Here is a 21150-nt window from a genome sequence, read left to right as displayed (position 1 = left end):
TTTTTTCACATGCATCCAGTCGCCAGTTTAATAGTTCATTCCGTTGCTAGTGAAGAGTATACCATTCCTTCACAACTAGCCCTTAAGATAAACTGTATGTCTCTTCCTATATTTACCATCTTACCCTTTTCTTCCGTTTTGCCAGTCTTTCCGCACAAACAAGTCGCTTAAATTAAGAAAAATGATATACTCTTACATTATTGAGGTTACATCCTCACTACAGCTCTCACCTCTAGCTCATTTGAAGGTGCAGTTGCAAGTATTTTGTCAAGTTCTTCTTTCATTGAATACTCCAACTCTTGTCGAATGACTTCTTGAAACTGAGAAGTGCCAGCTCGAGACATTGCTTTACTGAAATCTTTAAACGCACAAAAAAAACCAACAACACACAAATGCACACAGATTAAAGCATGGAAAATGCATAACCTGATTAAACTACAAAACATCATTATGGATATTTTTCCTGTTAAAAGTGATTTAAAAACCAAACAAACAAACAAAACACGTCAACCAGCCTTATATGGCTCATGCATGAAAAAAATGGCCATTAAAATTCCTCTAGTTTTCCTTTTAGCACTTTATGTGTAAAATATTTTAAAAAGGGGAGAGAGAGAGAGAGAAACTAATGTTATGAAACCTGTTGTCAATATATAATTATTTGTGAGAAGAAGCTATTGAATTACTCTGAAAGTACAACTGTACCCCTAAGCTATTAGACTACCAAAGAAAATACAGTTTTTCAACTGTACATATTCATTTTTCATGGCACCTTATTAAAATAGCTTCTTTAAATAAAAAGTAATAAAAACATAAGCTCCAATTATCTAAAAATTTTCATAGTGTTCTGTTAGTTCTAGTAATCTGTCTACATCACATATCTTTATCTCAAGAGCATTTTTATATTCTAATATGCATTTCAGTTACCAAGCAACCTGAAGAATTAGTTTGTCACTTCAGCATTTACTTTGCTTTTGAAAGCAATGGCTTTACACTTACAAAGATATAGAACCTAAATGATCCAAGTCTGAAAACTGAAGCACAACATGCCATTGGAGAGAACAGAAATTAGTTGGTCACTTGTTTAAAAAAAACAAACCATCACTGTTACCAAAGCAAGTGTTTAATAGGAGTGCATTCTCAGAAGACCTTGGTTAATTTAATTTCTGCTGAATCCCTTATGCAATCACTTGTCTGCATCAGAGAAAAATGATCTATTGCCAAATAAAGCTAGGATTTAGAAACACCGTAAACAGTTCTATGAAGAGAAACAGAAGGAAACTGTTGCAAATAAGCAATGGGATAATTGATTGCAAAGATGATTAAGGAGGAAGCTATGTTTAAAAACCAAGATGTACACATTAAGAGCATTGATTAAAAGGATATTCCATCAAAATGTGCTGGTGTCATGTCAGAGGCAATCCATGTAATATAGTTTTCATTTGTGTAGAGCAGCATCACTGCTTCAGACTATAACAACACTGTCTAATTCCAGCTTTGAGGCTCACAGTAGCCATTTTCCTGACTGCACCATCTTGCAGGTAGGAAAAAGTGCTGCAATGCATATAGACTGTGGTGTTACAGCAGGGGAATTTTAAGTTGAAAATGCTTCCTACAATACATAATTGTTTTGAAAACAAAGTGTTTAATTTATAGATAAGACCAGAACATATTTCAAACCTATCATGCTCCCTGGTTAAGAATGTGGAACTGTGCAATAAGCTTTTCAAAAAAAAAATCTGGAATTTATTCCTACAGTAAAATAGTTTAGTATACAGAAGTTTAATGCTTTACTGTTATAATTCTAAGTCCTTCCCAAGGGTTAAGAAAAATGTAGCTGCTTCCTTTCAGGAGTTTAAGCAGTATACCAAGATGCAACATACCTGGTAGGCATTTGTAGCCCTGCTTTCAAATATGTCAGGTCTCCATTTTAGTACAAACTACAACTTTAGGGCCCACTTCTTGTGGCTCAGAACCCTGTACTTACATGTAACTGAATGCAACATAATAAATACCAGAAGAAACACTGCAAATACCTCAGATAAGATGTAGGGAAATAAATTAGGAAAGTAATAGTAACAACACTAATATTGCTGTGTTATATTTCACAATAATAATAGCAGCTACATTTAGAACTGAGCTTGTTAATAGTTTTCCCTGTCACTTATGTAGGAAAACCTTGTATATTCACACTGACCGAGAAATCCAAATTACAAATCCCTTTGACAGATTAAATTTATTGTAATTTAGTCTAGTAATATCAGCAAGGAATTATGAAGACTTTCTAGTTAGAAGATCAGGACTTGTGGTAGAGGCAATATCTTTTATTAGACCAACTAGATTTTTGCAAAAAAACATTATTTAATTTTAAGCTTTCAGGCAGAAACACCCTTCTTCAGGCAGAAGAGAAAAGACTGTAAAAGTTCTCCTGGGTAGAAATGAAAGGTCATACTTCATAGGATAGTTAAAGGTGTGGTAAAATCTCCTGTTTAGAACAGTTCATTTTATGCAGATTAGGCTCAGAGAAAAGTTAGAATAGTCTGTTTACCTCGAAGTTGTTTGGTGGTAAGCAGAATGTTAGAAGATGAATTTTTGTTAATTCTTACTGTTAAATCTATAAAGGAAAGCGGCAACTCTGATAAATTGCTGGTCTCATTAAAAACTGTGTACACACTTACCACTGTATCTAGAACAAGATCTTGCTCTACATTTTTTTTTTAGTTTGACAAAGTATTTGTCTACGTGCTAATGCCTAAAGGAAACATGCAGGTAAATACTCGTCATTCACTTGAATGATCTGTTTCTCATGCAGGATTACGTTCGTGTCTGGTGTTAAAAGTATGCTTCGCTGCTTTAATGAATTGGGTCCAGAGCCCCATGTTTTCTACCAAATGACGTGTAAAATCTTGGGAAAGAGAGGAAGCAATCTTCCTTGAATGCAGCTCTGTATTAGAGTCCTGTTAGCTAGTACGTTCTGCTGCTTTTAACATCCAATTACAAGCCAGAAGATTCTTCTGTTTTGTTGTTACTAAGAAAGTCTAAAAACATAACCAGGGTTAAGTTTAAGCAGGAGCTCACCATGATTTACCAGGCCTCTGCAAGACAGTCCCATAGATGCATCAGCTGCTGTCACTGATCAAAATGAAACAAGTCCCTGCCCGTTTCATTCTGCAGCTCCTGCTCCAGACCTTTTGGGAGGATGCACTTAAGGAAGTGCTAGCTGCCACTATATTTCAGGATCTGTATCAGTAGCCTTTCACTTCCACTTCTAACTTTGACAACACTAGAACCCTCATTCCACAAAGCACGCAAGTAACACCATACACAAGGTGCACCACCGGCTTTACTGAAGTGATTCAAGCTGCAGTATTCTGCTTATATGCATACCAGGTAAGTGCTCAGTTTGCACTAACTGCATTACTTGCAGATGACACCAAGCTGTGGGGAGTAGTAGATAAGCTGGAGGATAGGGCTAGGATTCAGTGACCTAGATAAATTGGAGGATCTGACCAAAAGGAATCTCATGAGGTTGAACAAGGACAAGTGCAAAGTCCTGCACTTAGGACAGAACAATCCCATGCACCAGTACAAGCTGGGGGCTGATTATCCAAGCAGCAACTCTGCAGAAAAGGACCTAGGGGTTACAGTGGACAAGAAGCTGAATATGAGCCAGCAGTGTGCCCTTGTTGCCAAGAAGGCTGACGGCATACTGGGCTGCCTTGGTAGGTGTGCTGCCAACATGTCAAAGAAAGTGATTATTCTCCTCTATTCAGCACTGGTGAGGCCACATCTGGAGTACTATGCCCAGTTTCGGGACCCCCCACTACACAAAGGATGGGGACAAATTGGAGAGAATCCAGCAGATGATGATGAAAATGGTGAGGAGGCTGGGGAGCATGACTTATGAGGAAAACCTGAGGGAACTGGGCTTATTTAGTCTAGAGAAGACTGAGGGGGACTTAATAGCAGCCTTCAACTACCTGAAGGGGGGTCAAAAAAGGATGGAGCTAGGCCACCAGTTTTCAACCTTTTTCAGTCAGGGTATCCCCAGCAGCTGGTCGAGAAGCATGAAGTCCCCCAGCAGCCAGTGCCAGTCGACAAGCGGGAGGGGGGGGGGGGCGGGGCGGGGCAGCGCATGGGTGGGAAGGTCCTCACATAGTGCATGGCAGCAAACCCAGAAATGCCAGCAGCTTCTCCGCACCACTCTCACGTACCCCCTGGGGCCTTCCAAAGTACCCCCAGATAGACTGTTCTCAGTGGTGGCAATGACAGAACAAGGAGCAAGGGAGCAAGGAAAGTTTAGGTTAGGTATTAGGAAGACTTTTCTCACTAGGAGGGTAGTAAAACACTGCAACAGGGTCCCCAGAGTGGTGGTGGAAGCTCCATCCTAGGAGGTTTTCAAGATCCCAGCTTTGGCTGGGATGATCTAGTTAGGGATGGTCCTGCTTTGAAGGGGGGGGGGCGGGGGAGGAGGTGTTGGACAAGATGACCTCCTGAGGTTCCTTCCAACCGTAACTTTCTATGATAATGATAACTTTCTAACCTGTGTACAGGACCTCCACCTGACACAGAAGGTACACAGTCCCACTAGGGGGAATGCCATACTGGATCTGGTATTGGCAACGGGGGATGTCATGGTAGTGGACCTCCAGATCGGTAGTCATCTGGGGGACAGTGATCACCTAATAATAGAATTCAACATAAGACGTCGAGTGGGTAAGGTAACTAGTAGGGTGAAAGTCCTAGACTTTAGGAAAGCTGATTTCAATGAACTCAGGCGATTAGTCAAGGATGCAATGCAGAGTAGGAGTTTTGAAGGGATGGGAGCCCAAGAAGGGTGGCTGTGCCTTAAGGAAACGATCCTTCGGGCACAAAGTGAGACAATCCCCATGCAAGGTAAAAGAGGGAAAGGGGCCAGGAGGCTTCCCTGGCTGACCACTGAAATCCAAGGCTGCTTAAGGGCCAAAAGGGGAGCACATAAAAAGTGGAAACAGGGTGAGATCACCAAAGACGAATATACCTCCTCTGCTCGTGCTTGTAGGGAGGAAGTTAGACGGGCCAAAGCTACCATGGAGCTGAGGATGGCATCCCACGTAAAAGAAAAAAGAAATTGTTTTTTAGATATATAGGGAGTAAAAGAAAGGCCCAGGGAGGAATAGGACCCCTGCTAAATGGGCAGAAGCAACTGGTGACGGACAGGGGGGACAAGGCTGAACTCCTCAACGAGTTCTTTGCCTCAGTGTTCCTAAGCGAGGGGCATGACAAGTCTCTCACTGGGGTTGTAGAGAGGCAGCAGCAAGGCGCCAGACTTCCATGCGTAGACCCTGAGATGGTGCAGAGTCACTTGGAAGAACTGGATGCCTTTAAGTCAGCAGGCCCAGATGAGCTCTATCTGAGGGTGCTGAAGGCACTGGCCGACATCATTGCAGAGCCACTGGTGGGAATATTTGAACGCTCGTGGCGCACGGGCCAAGTGCCGGAGGACTGGAAAAGGGCCAACGTGGTCCCCATATTCAAGAAAGGGAGGAAGGAGGACCCAGGCAACTATAGGCCAGTCAGTCTCACCTCCATCCTTGGCAAAGTCTTTGAAAAAATTATCAAGGCTCACATTTGCGAGAGCCCGGCAGGACAAATTATGCTGAGGGGAAACCAGCACAGGTTCGTGGCAGGCAGATCATGCCTGACCAATCTAGTCTCTTTTTATGACCAGGTTACAAAACGCCTGGACACAGGAGGAGGGGTGGATGTCGTATACTTAGACTTCAGGAAGGCCTTCGATACGGTATCCCACCCCATACTGGTGAACAAGTTAAGAGGCTGTGACTTGGATGACTACACAGTCCAGTGGGTGGCGAATTGGCTAGAGGGTCGCACCCAGAGAGTCGTGGTGGATGGGTCGGTTTTGACCTGGAAGGGTGTGGGCAGTGGGGTCCCGCAGGGCTCGGTCCTTGGACCGATACTCTTTAAAGTCTTCATCAGTGACTTGGATGAGGGAGTGAAATGTACTCTGTCCAAGTTTGCAGATGACACAAAGCTATGGGGAGAAGTGGACACGTCGGAGGGCAGGGAACAGCTGCAAGCTGACCTGGACAGGTTGGACAAGTGGGCAGAAAACAACAGAATGCAATTCAACAAGGAGAAATGCAAAGTGTTGCACCTAGAGAGGAAAAATGTCCAGCACACCTACTGCCTAGGGGATGACCTGCTGGGTGGCACGGAAGTGGAAAGGGATCTTGGAGTCCTAGTGGACTCCAAGATGAACATGAGTCATCAGTGTGATGAAGCCATCAGAAAAGCCAATGGCACTTTATAGTGCATCAGCAGATGCATGACGAATAGGTCCAAGGAAGTGATACTTCCCCTCTATCAGGCACTGGTCAGACCGCAGTTGGAGTACTGCGTGTGATTCTGGGCGCCGCACTTCAAGAGGGATGCGGATAACCTGGAGAGGGTCCAGAGAAGGGCCACTTGTATGGTTAAGAGCCTGGAGACCAAGCCCTACGAGGAGAGACTAGAGAAACTGGACCTTTTCAGCCTCCGCAAGAGAAGGTTGAGAGGCGACCTTGTGGCTGCCTATAAGTTCATCACGGGGGCACAGAAGGGAATTGGTGAGGTTTTATTCACCAAGGCGCCCCCGGGGGTTACAAGAAATAATGGCCACAAGCTAGCAGAGAGCAGATTTAGATTGGACATTAGGAAGAACTTCTTCACAGTTAGAGTGGCCGAGGTCTGGAATAGGCTCCCAAGGGAGGTGGTGCTCTCCCCTACCCTGGAGGTTTTAAGAGGAGGTTGGATATGCATCTAGCTGGGGTCATCTAGACCCAGCACTCCTTCCTGCTTATGCAGGGGGTCGGACTCGATGATCTATTGAGGTCCCTTCCGACCCCAACATCTATGAATCTATAACACAATGCCAAGTCCAATTTGCTATCTGTTGTAACAACTGGTATTCTGCCTATCCCCGAAGAGCACAGACTGCTTAAATGAATGACATTTTTCAGCCCAACTGTCTACTCTGTAACTTAATTGTATTTTGGTAACCTGCACAGTGGAGGGAACTGTCAACTTTGTAACTGACTGTACACAGTTTAACAGGGAGGGCAAAGCAGCTATCAAATGGCTGTTATTTGAAGCCTTGAAAATAAAAGGAGCCAGTCAGTTTCATGGCTGCTCTCTACCCTTTGTCAAGGTTTTTAATAGCACTTTCTTGGCCACTATTGGAAGCCTTGAAAATGAAAGGAGCTAGTCAGTTTGCAGCTGCTAATCCCACACCACAGACAGTGCTGTATATATCACCACTGGTGTTGAAGGATTAGCAGCCCCCAAGTCATTTCCAAAGGTCTCCAGTCATTGTTCTTGCCATTAGAAACTTTGCAAATGAGGGGAGATAGTTCAGTTTCAGGGCTGCTGATACCACAGATCTGCATACTTAAGAAGCATTGATTGTTTACAGTAAGTTTGGGTAAGTATAATGCTCTGGGTAAGCACAGCATTTTCTCAGTCCTCAGGGTATGAACTTAAAAGAAATATATTGTACTCGTATAACTGGGTGCCAGGCCTGAGAGCACAGAGGCAACTGTAAACCATTATTCAGAAGCATCTATTGAAGTCAGCAGTGGAGGTTCACATCTACTCCCCCAGCCATGCCAAAATGATAACGGTGATTGGGGGGGGGGAGCAGTTGTACTTGCTTATCTAAAAAAGGGATTATTTGCTTCAGGTAAGTAAATTTTTTCAATGCTGTAATTAAAAGTAATAATTCTGCCACTGAAAAGCGAGATTGCGTGCAGAGACATTCAATAATTGCAACAGCAGTTTACCAAGAGCACATGCTGCCATAAGCATCCAAATTACATAAAAGATTCTTATAGTCTAAGGTATTCACAGTACTTTGGACTTTAGATTGGCCTTACTGTGCGTATGGTGTATTTAGACAGGCAGGCATCTGAGGTCAGCCTAGGATGACGTAAAAAGTGACTCTAAAAGTGAATGACTATTGCTCATTTTTATAGTTGAGCCACTCCCCAGAACAGTGACAGTATTACAATAAGGACTTAAGATAGCAGATGCTGTTACATTTTGGAAGCCCACTACCTTTGACACCTTAAAGAGATTTATGAAGTCTTCAGGTATGCTACAGAACAAAGCTAATCCCCAAAACCCATCACTATGATAAGGCCTTTAATTCACTCACTCAGCTAAGAGTGTTTAATTAATGGAGAGTTCCCATTCAAGGCTTGATTTTTCCTTGATTTCTAGTATGTCCTTGATCATCGTTATCTCCACAGGTGGGCCTTATCAGCAACCCCCCAAATATAGACTGCTGTAGATGGCCAACGGCTAATGCATCCAGAAATCGTATTAATGCTAGAAATGAAAGCACAGACTGTATACCAAATGCTTACAAAACTTAACCAAAAGCAGAAAACAAGAGGCCTTATTATAATATGGCAGAGATGGAAAATAAAAGCAGATCCCACAATTCATTTGGAAACTAAGGCTCAAACTCAAATTAATTTATTCTGGTCCACTCTCAATACTACTCACTAACTAGACAGCCAGTCACAAGTGCCAGTGGTTTTTTCCCCCTTTGATTTGGTTTTCCTTTAGTCCAAAACTGGGCCAGAAGAGAATGTGCAGTGGCTTTGAGCTTGATATACAAGGTCTCAGCACAGGAGGGAGTCATGATACAAGTTAGGAGGTAGTTCCTCCTGCTAAAAGCTGACATTCTTGTGGATTTTAGGTGTTTCCTTTTCTTCAGGTTTTGGAGACATGTAGCCTGTAAACTAAGATTTATAGACTAACAGCTACTTCTAAGAAGTGTTGGAATTTACTTGGCATCATGGATTCAAATGATTATTTGCATATATACAAAAGTATCCACAAGGAAGGCCAGCTGCAAGGGGTAACAAAACACACAGGTAAATACACTAATCTTGGACCTGATCCTTCAAGGGTCAAAATGCCTTAACTTCCACTAACCCTAACGGAAGTTCAGGGCACTCCAAACCTCAAAGGATTGTACATTCTTAAACAGCAGACATTCTTACCTATAAAAAACAAACTTGTCTCTTTACATTAGGTTTCTGAAAGCTGAATGGAATCAACGCTTCACTCACAACTCTTTTCATTTCAAACTACAAAGCCATAATGCGTTTTGTATGCAAGGATACAGGGAGTAAAAGCTACCGTTCCATCCATGAGAGATCAGAAACCATAATACTCAAGCAAACATTCTCAAAGGTCACACTGCTTCAAAGCAGTTCTTGCCATTAATATACAGCAAAAGTTTTGATTTTAAGATCACACATTTAATTTTTAAACCCAGAGCCGATAGCCATGCTAAAAAATATTTGATACTGGTAGAGTGTTCTAGCAGTGTATTGATTTGAGTGGCAGAATAATTAAGTACCTAATATTTAAAAATTAGTTTAGACTGTCATAAGCTAAGCATTAGCATAGTTTGTGAAACTTGGGCTGAGAAGTGCTAATTGTAATTTAAAAAAAAAGCCCCACACACCAAATCGATAGTTTATTCATGGTAAAGTGTAGCTTATCCCACCCATTGCTGTTAGGCTGTTGACCTGAGGAAAGCAGCTGAAGCTTCCCCCCATAATTCCACCCAGTATTTGCAAATATTTAATCTATAGCAAACATTGTGCAATGCTCAGGAACACACTGAAAGTTAATGACTAATTTTCAAAGTCAACCTTTTACTGTCTTACACAGAATGCACATAGAAATCTGGTCCTGACTCCTAGCCTTACTTCAGGGGAGGTTATTTTGATGGGGCCCATTTCAGTTTAAAACAAATCACCTTAAGACTCATTTTGGGGGGGGGGGGGGTTCACGACAGGGACACAGCAATGCACCAAAGTCATTTTGCCTCCTAAAGTGACCTCTTGTGGGCTAGTCCCTGGTTTCGCAATAGATGAATCTGAAACTCAGACCACGTACACATGCACATACAGAGCGAGGAGACTGCCAGAGCCTACAGGGAGGAATGCATGCCAACATCCACCTGAATTTCCCAAAAAGAAGAGCAGATGCTCATGCTCAATTCCCCCCCCCCCCCCTTTAATAAACTGCTTGATGAGAGGGGAGATTTAAGCTGTGATATCTTTCTTCTCTGTACAACCTAGATCTTGCTAGTTATTCACTACAGCAAGAAATCCTGCAAGCACAACCGCCTCAACCTGTTTTTAATGCCTCTGCTCAAGTAATGTGGAAAAAAATAACCAGAGAAAAAGAAAGAGGGAGTGAGAGGAAGAGAGAAGTGAAACCAGGCAGCATAGGCTGGTGGGGCCCTGCTGTCAAATCCTACAATGAAAACAAGAACAAGATCTTGCAGGGGACAACTCAGATGGATGGTTACTTTCAAGTCCCCCCAACCACCGTGGGTATGGGCAGTGTTGTACAGAGCTACTGGGGGGGGGCAGTGCGCGCGCGCGCACACACACACACACACACACACACACACACACACACACACACACACGTTTCCCCCCCAAACCCCTGACATGCAGAGCCCAAGCACTTCAGGAAGACAGAAGGAAGCCTGCCAACTTACCTTGTGCAAACGACGACATGCTTGCTCTTTAATAAAATAAATACTTTGGGTTTTTATATATATATATATATATATATATATATATAGAGAGAGAGAGAGAGAGAGAAAGAAAGAAAAAGAAAAAATCCCACCCCCCTCCCAAGTCAGCCAGCAAACAGTAGGCGATCCAGAGATGCCCCCAGCCCCTTCTCAGCCAGCTACAAAGTCCGGATCATCCCCAAGGCCCGGGCAGGAGGAAGCCCCGCGGGGAGCAGCCGCTGCGGACCCGGGAGAGCGCGAGGCAGTAGCCGAGGTTCGGACGCGCGAGTCCCGCACGGGCCGGCAGAGGCGGGCGCGGCGGAGGGGCCGGGGCAGGTAACCCGCGGTCAGTTACATTTCGTCAATGAAAGAGGCGGATCTGCACTGCACGGCCTCCGGCCACCCCCATCCCCTCCCAGTCCCGCCCCGCCCCGCGCGGCGGGTGGCAGCGGGGCCGGCCAGGAATCGCCCACCCCTTTCCTGGAAACCCGCTCCCGCCGCCGGCTCCTCCCCGCGCCCGCGGCTCCCCGGGGTATCCCCCCCACCGCCGGCCACTCCAGGCCCCGGAGCCGGGCAAGGGGCGCAATACGGGTGCCCCCGCCCCAGGGAGCGCACAGGCCGGGGGGGGCACACACACATATATAGATAGCTTGTACACACACACGCCCGCATGCGTGTACGTGCGTACACACACACCCCCCCCCCCACACCCCCCGCCTGGAAGCGAGGGTCCCGCACCTGGAAGGATAGCGGGAAGCCACAGCCGCCCTCCTCCCCCTCCCCATGACCACTGTGGGGGGAGGGGCTGCAGCATGGGCGGGGCGGGCTGCCCCCAGCCCCCCAGGCAGGCAGGCAGGCAGCGCCTCCTCCTTCTCCTCCTCCCCCTACGGGGAGGAGCGGGGCGGGCGAAGGCCGGTCAGCCCGGCAGGGCACGGCCCCGCAGGCGGTGCACACAGCGCGGCGGAGGTACCCACCTTGGGGCCGGGCTGGGCCGGGCGGGGCTACGCGCGGCTGCGAGCAGCGCCCCCAGCAGGGCCCGGCCGGGCTGTGACAGCAGAGGCGACCGGTCCCTCCCCGCCCTGCCCCCGGGTCACGGCTCGGCTGCTGCGGCGGCGGCTGCAGGGGCGGAGCCGCACACGCGCCCTTCCCGCGCAGCCCGGCGCCGGCCTGCCCGCCAATCAGCGCCCGGCTCCGGCCGCCCCGCCCCCCTTCATAAAAAAAGCAGCGGGGGGGAAGCTTGTTGAGGTAGCTTATTTTTTGGCCCAGCTCGAGGGCCGGGCAGAGCTAGGTCCAGAAGTAAGCCCAACCCTAATCTCTTTTGATTTCTGTCCAAAGCTGAAGCAGAGTGCCCAAAAGCTTGCCCAGCAGGTTTGCCGGCCAAAAGAGATCACCAGCCACTTCTGGTTTCTCCCTTATTGCCTGGGCCACAAGACCGTTGCAACCCAGGAACCCTCAACCATGGGCACGGGGCTCCCTGAGATCCTCTTCAGGGCGCTGCACAGCGTTGGGTCTGCAAAATGTGACCTGGAAGTTTCAAATAAGACTCCAGAGCATTAAAAACATTCTGACCTCTTGAGGCCTTTCTGAGAAAAAGAACTGCTCTCTTATTTTTGCTGTCAGGAAGCAAAAGCTAAGAGCTGGCATTTACTGAGGGTGCCTAGAGCCTAAAAAAAGTTGCAAACCACTGGTCCAACGATATTGCAGAACTTGTGTGAAAGAAAAACAACAGACCCTTCATGTTGACCATCGCTGTGTGGGTAGAGGGCCTGTGGAGTAGAGGGCTTGGCCACAGAACTGAGCAAAGCCTTTTGGCCTAAACTTTTCCCAAGCAAAATGCAAATTACGATCAGGTTCCCAGAGCTGTTTCCATCAAAAAGGAAAAATCCTGAAAAATAAACACATTTTCTTTTTACATTCTGGAAAATAAATATGAAACATTTTTGCATTGTGAGGTGTTTCAACAAGAATTAAAATTAATATCTGAGTTTAGGCAGACAAGGTTCTTCGGGTGAATCTGATATCTTTTATTAGACCAACTTAAATAGTTGGAAATTTTTTTCTTGGCAAGCTTTCGGGTTTAAAAACCCTTTGTCAGGCTGAGTATAGTAATTTTTAGTAATCACCTGAGTATAGTAAATTTTAGTCACCAGCTTGTAGCACTGCAACCCTATACTACATAAAATGCACGTTAGATTTTCTGATGCAACACAATTCACCCTCTTTCAGTGGGATCCTTGCCTGATTATGGATTAAACCAAGTATCTGGGACAGAGTTTATCAGACTCCAGATTGCCATGTGTAAGATTGAGTTTGATGACTTTTAATGTCATGGGAGTTTCAGAAGTTCCTGAATGTCCACACCTTATGAACACAGGCTTATCCCCTCAGTGACTTAATGGCTTGAGTAAACAAAAAATGGCATGGGTAAGTCATTCATAGGAATGACTTAGTCATTTCCATCAGTATTTTGTATTATCGCTGAAATAATATATTTATAAGAAGTCAGGGTAGATATGCAGCTTTATAGCCTAAATAAGGTATATATAGAGAAAGAGAGCTCAAGCTTTTGTGAACCCAGGTTCATTTCATCAGATGCTGTGAAAGGACGGCATAGGGCAGAGCATAAAGTGGAGTGAGCAATTAGAATATTTTAGATGGGATTGCAGGGAAGAGGAGGAGAAATGCTGTGGGAGGCATACAAACAAAGAACCCATGTGACCCCTTTGTTCCTAAAAGTTAATCCTATGAATTCTTATCCCAACGCTTAGTTTTTGGAACCCCTTTCTTCCTCTGGGTTCTTTGCTTGTATGCCTCTGTCCACCAATCCCCCTCCCTTCCTCCGCCCCCTTGCTTTCCTACGTATTAGTTGCATCTACATGAGACTCTTTACTTGAGATTAGAGCAAATTACTGCACAGTAAGTCACTGTCTACACATGCAGATGCTTACTGCATAGTAATATGCTCTAATCACAAGTAAATTCACCACCTGTAAATACAAGTAGAAAATATACTCAGGAATAATTACTAGACAGTACAGCACATGCAGATGGCAGACTGGGAGCAAATTTGATCCTGATCAGTTGGGCAGCAAGGGGCAGGAGATAAGAGCAGCCTGCTGCCAGGGCAGACTCTGCCACTGGAGCCCAGGTGGGGACAGTGTCCCCCTGACCCAGCAGCAGAGAGCTCCCAGCCCCTGCTCTGTGGTTGCAGAGCAGAGGCTGGGAGATGATTGTTCCCAGCCCCAGCTCCACAATCACAATGCAACCTCTCGCCCTTGGGAGATTTGCGGTAAGAATGGGAGAAGAATCTCGCAGGCTCTGCCTCATGAGGTAAGAATCTCCTTGCTGCTGGAGCAGGGGGACATTGTCACTGCCCAGGGTCCAGTGGCAGAACCTGCCCCAGCAGCAAGCAACTCCGGGTAGCATGGAGCAATCTCCCATTCCCTGCCAAGAGACAGCTGTATTCTAGCCCCATGCTCCCAGCTAGCTCCTGGGCTACCACCTTGGGGGAGCTTAGAGGTCCCCCTGGCTGCTGCAGGGGGCTGGTGCAAAACCAGGATCAGACTGTTGCCAAGAGCAGCAAATCTGCTCCCACTTCCCTGCACATGTAGACACCTGCCTGGAGCATTTGCATGTGTAGACGCACCCATTATATTGTAATTACTCACTCCACTTTGTTCTATGCTGTTCTTTCACAGCATCTGATGAAGGGAACTTGGGTTGATGAAATCTTGTGTTCTCTATATATAGCTGATTTAGTTAGTCTATAATGGTGCATATCATCCCCTTCTGATTGACTTCAAACTGAAGTGACTACCTACCTCTCAGAATTTAATTGATCCCATCCTATAAAGGAATGACACATATCTAAGCAAAAAAAAGTAATAATGAGATAAGCTCCCCAAAAAACTTGACAATATCAAAAACTTTTACTGGAGTTCATAGCCTTCCTACCCTGGATCACTTACTGAGAGCCTTATTCATTTGTCATACCCTTTCGTGATTTAAGACAATGGCATTTTTCCCTATATTCATCTGTATAGTCCAGAGGGGCTTAAACCCTAGCCTGAAAGTGAGATCCAGCCCATGAAGCCATGTCATTCAGCCCACAGGGCTCCTCACAAGCTGTGAAATTTAGCAGTGGGGGAGCCGCGACAATTAACACTGCCACCATTCCCCCAGTGCCAAATTTCCAACCCTCACACAGCGGGATAAGCCCTGACTGGGCATCTTGCACAGAGGAATAAGACACAGCCCTGCATGGCTGGATGAACCTAGCACCACTCATTTGGCCAGTAAAACAAAAAGTTTGGCCACAGCTGGTATAGTCAGTACCTTCTGCTTTTGCCTTCTCCGATGTTATACAAGACATACATACATACATACACACATACATACATACATATATATATATATATTTAATACAGTAAGTAATACAAAAGTATGGGTGTAGCCCAGAATAACTGGATACACTGAGTAATCAGGGCTCCCATTTTGAGTGAAGTCAGGTCAGAAGGAACCATCCCTGAAATTTGAGCCTGAAGTTGAACTTAGCCATTTTACAAAGTTTTTAAAGATGTTGTGACTAAGGCATAATTTTGATAGGGGCCATTTTTCTTGTCACAACTTTGGTAAAGTTGGTGCTGTAGTAAACAAGGATGGACTCTTGTGTATGTATGTGCTGTTACTGTTTAAGAGAATAAGGGACCTACTAAAAATAGCAAGGAACATCTTTAGGTGATATGGTGAGGTCTGTGTTGTGGAACTAAGCTAAAATAAGTATGATTTGTCTAGTAATTTTATCATGAGTGCAATAAATGAACTGCATCACAGCACATTTCATGACACGTTATGTAGTCAGATACCTAAAGCCAGTCAGTAGTTGCCTGGTTGCAAATATATAAGGTTCTTTCAACCAAGGTATCCTCCTAGTGGAAGACAGAGGACTTTTATCAAAGATCCATTATTCTACTGGATATGTAGTAAAGATGTTAAGTTTACAATAAATTTAACATATGATAGAGCATATGCTCTCTACTGCAAACAAAGTTTATAGTTTCACCAATTTTCCATTACTATATACTACTCTTACAAGAGAATTCAAATATTAGATATATATATAAATAATTGAAACTACCAGCTATTATATTACCAACATCTGCAGTTTTAGGAAAGAAATGTTATTGGGCCATTATTGGAGCATTACTAAAAAAAAAAAAAAAAATGTACCAAGTGACCCACAAACTACTGCTATCTCACTCCTGATGATAGTAAACTTTTAATATAAAAATTATTAATCTTGAATCCAACGTTACAAAAACATTAATATAAAGAAAAGGCAACTACATCATTTTGGTTTTCTATTCTCTGCTATCTGCAATGATCAGATTTCTTTGCACACATTTTAAGCACCATTAATATACATTTGCACCTTAACTGAGATAGATGTGTAGGGAAGACACTGGCCAGACTTCGCTGAAGAGAATCTGGATAGCTCCACAGGCTACGGCAGAGCTGTTCAACCGGTGGCCCACAGACTGCTTGCAGCTTGCAAGGGGTTAAGTTGCAGTCCCCAGGCTTCTGCTCAGCCACTGCTACCCCCATTGCTCCAACCGCAACAGTGGGGGAGAGGGGGGCACCAGGCACCCTCTCCCTCCTCCAGCTGCTGTGTCATGCCCCTGCTTAAGCAGTAGAGCAGTGCCACATGGCAAGGAAAATGTAGGGGGAGTATGGGGCTATGTAGATGCGTAGTGCAGTGGTGGAGGCATCCACATGGTCCGTGGCCCAGTGGCCTGTGGTTTGCTTGCCAGGTGTGCACCCCCAGCTCCTTAGAAGCTGGACAGCCCTGGCCTATGGTATTCTCCAATAAAACCTTAATTTTGGAAACACACCTCTAAACAGCACCTGAAGAATTTTGAAAAAACCTCTGCCCATCTAGTCAGCAAATAACAGACCAGTTACTCATGTTTTCAACAGTTTTAGATGCAGCAGTATAAGTAAAGGGGATGGTGACTAGGGCACCAGCCTCAGACACTGACTTGGGGTGGTACAAAATTTGGGGTGATCATACATCCTAGTTTGGTGGAGACAGTCCCAGATTTTGAAGGCTCGTCCCAGCCAGCTGGTGAAAAATTAAAACAAGTGTCCCCGGCATGGGGGCACAGAGACAGAGCAGCAGGATCAGTGAAATTGGAAGCCTAGCAGACAGCAAATATGACTGTAAACACCAGTGAAGAGAAGAACAATGGTTCATTAATGGGCCATTGACTGCCTGTACCCATGGGGTGGGGGGGAAGGCAGCAGTGCCTTGGATTTCACATTGTCCCATATGGTCACCCTAAGAAAAATAGATGTCACAGCCCCTGCCCTCCTGGCTACCACTACCACCACTGGCAGTCCAGCTGTGGCTGCTGTCCCATGTGCCACCACTACCCAGGGTACAAAGTGGCTAACTACACCTTCATTTAAGTGTGAAACATTTAAATGAGAAATTACATACAGACCTCTAATACTATAATTGTAAAAATATCTTGTGTGCCTAGGTGCTGTTCCATAATTTTTCTGGGGGGGGGGGGGGTTTCTTCTTAAAAATTAACTGCAAAACTAAAGTTAAACTCAATTAATAACACATTTATATATTGTTAGTGTCTGGCTAAGACCTGGAAGCTATTATGTACAAATAATATTTTGAAAATAAATTATTAATGCTTCTGTACCTCTGAAATTCTTCTGGCATTCCCTAGTTTGTTAGAGATCTCAGTAAGTATAGTACTTCATTACATCACAGGTTGCCTAATAGGATCTTAAAAAGATACACCCATTGCAGTTTATTACCTGAGTCATTATTCACACACTATCCAGAATATACAACATGGAGAGACGTTCCATGATGATGGAAGTAAATATTACCATATTTACTGGCATACCACATACAGCTTTCCTCCCAAAAATCAGATCTCCAAAACTGGGGTGCACGTCTTAAGTGGGTAAGCTAGTTTTTCTTTGCTGGAAATAGAAGTAAGGTGGAATACAGTGAACAGATACTGTGATCCAAGATGGTTGCCACTTCTCCCTGGGACTACAAATAACAGAGGCAAAGTCCAGTGTTAACCCTCTCACAGCCACTGCAAAAGCAGTAGCTTTTGGGTCCTACCCTTGTTGGTAATCTGCTACACCAGGAAGTTCCTGCTTCCTCACCTAGACTCTCTCCTGGGGTGCCACAGTGTGTTTTCAGGAGGATTCATTCTGTCACAGTTGGCCATGACTCTGGGAAAATCTTTTTTCCCTACATTCAGCCTTCCAAAAATAGTGTGTGTTTTATCTGGGGAGCATGTGATATGCAAGAAAATACTGTACAGTGACAGTGCTAACTCAGTTGCCTCTCTCTCTCTCTCTCTCTGATTTGTGTTACCACTGTAATATTATCTAACAGTATTAAATCAGAGAATATATTTCAAAAGGTACTGATCCCTGTGTGGCGGCAACAACAGGCCTGTAGCAGCTGTGACAGCTGTGCTGGCAGCCACATTCACTGCCATTCCTGCATGGCCTTTAAGTGGGCACCTGGAGCTGGTACCAAGACTACCTACCTCTCATTACACTACCATCTACAATCAAATCTGTTTTGTAAAACAGCTCTGATCACAATAAAAGGATGTGAAGAATGAATGCAGAGAAAGAGAAAGGTTATTTTCCATTTTGAAAGGCAAGGCTAATACCAGGTTCTAATACAGGAGTGGACAATTATTTTGTATGGAGGGCCGCTTAATGAGTTTTGGTGAGCTGCTGAGGGCTGCAAGGGTAGCCCTGCCCCTTGATGGATATCCCACTCCCAGGTCACTATCCTGGGACCAGAAGTTCCACTTCTATGCACTGACCTTTGCCACTGGAAGATCCTCACCTTGCCCTGGAAGTACTTTTTTGGGAGGGAGGGTGCTGCCATCTTGGAATCAGAAAAAAACCCCAAATCATAGTAAATAAAAATCAAACATCTACTATAACTTACTTTAATTTTATTTTTAAAATTATTTTGTCCTGATTTGTGTGTGTTTGCATAGTGTATCTAGAGGCAATTGCATAACAGCTCAAAATAGTCTTATTCTTGTATCTTGTGTTCGGGCAGTAAGGGGGTGTAAGTGTTGGGCTCTCCCCAGAGGTGTGCGGCTCGGGCAGACTGCATGCACGCTTCATGTGGTGGAGCCAGGCAGATCCCATGCCCAGGCTCCGTGCTCCTGCCAGCCCACTCTGGGTCCCTCCTTGCTCTGGGTCACTGGTACGGACCCCTCACTTTTGCCTGCCACCACCATTCCCCCACTGCCACTGCTCCCCTTCCCCTGCTGCTTCCCTGTTTTCCCTCCAGCCAGTGCCCACCTGCCACTGCTGCCGCCACTTCCCAGCCACCATTCCTCCCTGCTGCTTTCTGCCCCTCCTCCCTCCTGGCCAGGCCAGGTTGGCTCCATGTCATGCCCTGCAGTCCCAGCCATGCAGCCAGAAACCATGCAGTGCTGGCTGGGGCAAGCTGATTCTGGCAGGGTGAAGTTCCTGACTAAATGGCTGGGACTACACAGTGCGGCATGGAGTCAGACCGGTTTGGTCCAACTCCCGCGCAGTGGGGCAATCACTGGCAAAAGATTCTGGTTGGGGCTGGGGGTGGGGCAGGGCTGGGCAGGTCTTGCTGCTGCTGCTGCTGGGTCCTACCATGGGCTCCTCCTGTCGCTGGCAATTTTTCAGCTTTGACAGGCAGCCACTGGCCAGTAATTATTTTTCTAAATTTTAGAGGGACCATGCGGGCCAGATAGAATGGCCTGGTGGACCAGATCCAGCCTCCAGGCTGTATTTTGCACAACTGTGTTCTAATAGCTGTTGTATTAATCAGTAGTTATAGTTTACATAAGAAATACTTTTGTTGCTAAATACAAGCTTGTCTTGCTTTACATGGTTCTAGGGTTGGGCAGGTTTCAGGCAACTGGGAAGATCTCGCAGGAATTCCAGTAGACATAAAGCCAACTAAGATGGGCATCTGGAAATTACCACCAGAATTAAGGTTTGCAGTCTATGTTGCAGAATCATGGAAACAATACAAATAGATGTTCTTGTGTGCAACTGCAAAGGGGGCAGACAGGAGTGGTGCTGTCCAAATGACCTTACTGTTTTCTGTACTGATGTATTAGCAATTTATGACAATTTTCAGCTTTCACCAGCACTAAATTTGAGATTACTGTGTACTTGGAAGAACTAAAATCTGTGCAAAAAGAGGGATAAGAAAACATTAAGGGACATATTAAAGGCAAGGAGGCTCCAAAGATAGTTTTGTAATATTTCACCTTTCAGATTGCCCATATAAAGAAAGTAAAGCTGCAGGGATGATAGGAAGGTACATGGCTATTTGTTGTGAGAAAAGGAAGAGTCCTACAAATCCATAAAATGGCAAAACAGGCAAAATTGCAGGTGCAAGATTTAAGTAAGGACCATCAAAAAATGACATGAGACTATCACACAGCAGAACATGAAGGATGAGCATGAGAAGAAAATACATGAGAAAGTTGGGCAGTGCAAAAAGGGCTACTAAGACCTTGCAACAAACGAATCAGTCCAGACAACTGAGTGGGAGGTGTGGACATGAACATGAATTTAGACTTTTCAGTGTTGTCAACTTTTGCTATTTTTATCAAAAGTCTCACAATATTTGGTGTTTTATTCTAACAGCCCAGCTGTCAGAGTTATATAATTTCATAAGAATTGCAGGTTTTGGGGGTTTAAAAAAAAATTAAAGCAAGTTTCTATCCCTCATTGTTATGGAAAGTAAGATTAAAATATGAACCCTAAGAAGAACCAAAATTGTTATTTTTAAGAATCATACAATTTAGTAACCAACACGAAAGTTATTTTGGTGTTTGATTGATTTTTTGACACTTAAAATTGGCAGTTCTGAGTTTATCCAGTGGTTTTCTTCTGTACCTTTTTATAATTAAGGAATTAATTGATTTAGCAATTTCTTCTCCCCTCCACCTACTTCATTATAAAACCAGATTCCATTGAAGGTTCACAATTTTAGGAATGGACTTTTAACTCTGTATCAGCTATGGGTTTGCTGTAAGCATACGAAGACAATGAACAGAACATCGAGCATGGGAACAGATGTTTGGCATGCAGAATGTGACACCTTTGAACTTGTGTTTGTTAAGTGGCACTGTAGTACGTCTGGCCCAGAGGGTGGCCATGACATCCCCAGATGGCCATGCAACTCCTGCCCCACTGCAGTTCCTTGGGGTACCTCATTTATTAATATTTCTTTTTTCCTGCCACACCTCAATGGAATTTTCTATGTAGTTTAGGGAAGCTGCCCCAGGGTCCCAGAGTGAGTCCCCAGTTCAACTTAGCCTTGCCTTTGGGTACTAAATAATGGCCCTCCTGACTCTATTAGGGCCTCAGGACACCAGTTGCCTTATGGGTGGTATTCATGGCCTCCATCCTTCCCTGCAGCTCCCCCACCTCCCGCCCCAGCCTTTCAGGTGGTACTTGGTATCACTTGCAAGGAGGGCTCCTGACCCCAATGCAGCATTTGG

The 21150-nt window shown here is 44.9% G+C and overlaps 1 protein-coding gene across 3 annotated transcripts in view; it reads right to left on the bottom strand.

Annotated features, from left to right (window-relative positions):
* The window catches only part of UGP2 (UDP-glucose pyrophosphorylase 2), a 35052-nt gene extending 23357 nt beyond the window's left edge, over nucleotides 1-11695 (bottom strand). Inside the window, exons 1-2 of one of the 3 annotated variants that reach the window (XM_019500724.1) lie at nucleotides 11560-11695; nucleotides 231-358 (exon numbers count right to left, since the gene is read on the bottom strand). In XM_019500724.1, the coding sequence (XP_019356269.1) occupies nucleotides 231-344 (114 nt within the window). In that variant the 5' untranslated portion in view covers nucleotides 345-358; nucleotides 11560-11695. Of the gene's footprint in view, nucleotides 1-230; nucleotides 359-10567; nucleotides 10950-11323; nucleotides 11415-11559 lie in introns of those variants that run through there. The other 2 variants (XM_014595048.2, XM_014595050.2) reach the window with 2 other exon arrangements.
* Nucleotides 11696-21150: the final 9455 nt, after the last annotated feature.

The sequence above is a fragment of the Alligator mississippiensis genome, chromosome 1 (genome assembly GCF_030867095.1).
Source record: "Alligator mississippiensis isolate rAllMis1 chromosome 1, rAllMis1, whole genome shotgun sequence".
Lineage (NCBI taxonomy): Eukaryota > Metazoa > Chordata > Crocodylia > Alligatoridae > Alligator > Alligator mississippiensis.
The sequence above is the reverse complement of the archived record's forward strand: the minus strand, read 5'-3'. Positions and strand labels throughout refer to the sequence as shown.